Below are 1,867 nucleotides of genomic sequence, written 5' to 3' on the forward strand. Positions count from 1 at the left end.
GTGCCGAAGATGTTCTTGAACTCGTTCCCGGCCTCAATCTTGTGCGCGATGCCGAAGTCGATGAGCTTGATGCGGGGGCTGGGCACGTCCTTGTCCAGCAACATGATATTCTCGGGCTGGCGTGGGGCAGGCAGCTCAGAGGTGGCGTACCTCGGGGGCCCCTCATGACCCACCTTCGGGTGCCCAGGACCTCGGGAGTCCCCTGCCAGTCCCCAGCAGGGGGTTGGGCTGAGCATCCGCAGGGCAATCCGGGGAGGCAGACAGGCAGTTTGCTCTGCACGAGGCAGGCCGCTCTAACCTCTCAGCAGTGCCCAGGAAGCAAGGCCTGGGGACCTGCTTCACTACAGTAGAGCCAGGCTCCTCGGTCCCCAGAGGGTGCCGTGAGCGGGAAATGCCCTGCCCAGCACCGTGGCTCTGACCTCCCCGCATAGGCGCCCTCCAGGGCCGAGCGCAGAAACATCTCGAGGGCTGGCACCCTGAGATGCCACCGGGGAACTGCAACACGGTGGGGCAGGACACCCCTGCTCTGGGACCCACCCTGGCACGCCGGCAGGCTGGCACACGCCTAGAGGCCAGCTCATCGCTCCCGCAACGCCGCACCATCGTGGAGTGGGGCAGCTCCCCAAGCATGCAGCCTTTCTCAGCTGTGGCCTTTGGGTGCCTCCCACTGGGTCCAGACGTCAGAAACACCCCCCACCCACACACAGAGCGAAAAAGACCTGCCATCAAATGACGGGGGTGGCACAGTCCCACTGGGGTGAGAGACCTGGAACGAGCAAACGCAGAGAGGCCCCAGCGCACCAAGGGGTGAGGCGGGTGGAGGATGGCGGGTGGTGGCGCAGCTAAAGCGCTGGGCTACCAGCCAAAAGGTCAGCTGTTCAAACCCACGGACACATGGCGCTCCGTGGGAGAAAGATGAGGCAGTCCCTCCCTGCGGACTGACAGCCGTGGAAACCCTAGGAGCAGGCCTGCCCTGCCGTCTGGGGACACTGCAGTGAGTGGGTTTTCGATGGAAGAAGGAGAGAGAAGAGGGGGAGATGGCTGAGGGGACAGGGAGTTCCGGGAAGCGTGGGTCAAAATTTGGCTGCACAACAAGAACATCTGTGGCTAATGTCGCTGCATCCTGTGTGCCAAAAATCGCTCAGGGGGCAGTGGTTTGTTCCGTGTGTGCGTGTGCGACTTCGTCCAGCTTGGATCCCTAAGCAGCAGCCAAGAGCTCCAACAACGCACTGCAATGAATGGGTCCATCGGCTGCTCAGGACCTCATTAAAGGGGCACCCTCCTGCCTCCGATCACGTAAAGGCTTCTCTCAGCAAAAGGCTTCATGGAGAGGTGATGAACTGTGATTCAAAACAACCTCAGCAAACAGGTACCACTGTCTTCATTAAAGGAGCCTTGGTGGTCCTGTGGTCTTGGGCTGCTAACAGCAAGGTCAGAGGTTCCAACCCACCAGCCGCTCTTTAAGAGAAAGATGAGGCTGACTGCCCCGTCCAGGGTGGGGAATATCCAGCCTATGGTCCATCAAAGTTAGCAGCCCAGCACATGACCATTACACCAGCAGGACTCCTGGCCATCACATTCCAAACCAATTCTGGCTCATAGCGACCCTACAGGACAGGAGAGGCCTGGCCCTGTGAGTTTCTGATACTGTACCTCACGAGGAGAGTAGAAAGCCCCATCTTTTTCCCTCCTAGTAGCTGGTGGTTTCAAACTGCTGACCCTGCAGTTAGCAGCCTGACATATATAACCAACATGCCACCAGGGCTTTGAGCCATCACAGTTGGGGTGAGTTGATTAAACACTTGCCCAGTTTGGCGCCTGAATGTTGCAAATATCCCAAAGGCCCTTGACGGGGTGGGGTAGGGGT

At 59.3% G+C, this 1,867-nt stretch overlaps 1 protein-coding gene across 1 annotated transcript in view; it reads right to left on the reverse strand.

Moving 5' to 3' along the window:
• The window catches only part of LOC101655930 (death-associated protein kinase 3), a 4,455-nt gene extending 4,083 nt beyond the window's left edge, over positions 1–372 (reverse strand). Inside the window, exon 1 of the mRNA XM_045300170.1 lies at positions 12–372. Within this exon, the coding sequence (XP_045156105.1) occupies positions 12–236 (225 nt within the window). The 5' untranslated portion in view covers positions 237–372. The remainder of the gene's footprint in view (positions 1–11) is intronic.
• Between the last annotated feature and the right edge of the window lie 1,495 nt (positions 373–1,867).

The sequence above is a fragment of the Echinops telfairi genome, unplaced genomic scaffold, assembly GCF_000313985.2.
Source record: "Echinops telfairi isolate 266 unplaced genomic scaffold, ASM31398v2 ScPeMD7_7459;HRSCAF=8497, whole genome shotgun sequence".
NCBI classification, from domain to species: Eukaryota; Metazoa; Chordata; class Mammalia; order Afrosoricida; family Tenrecidae; genus Echinops; species Echinops telfairi.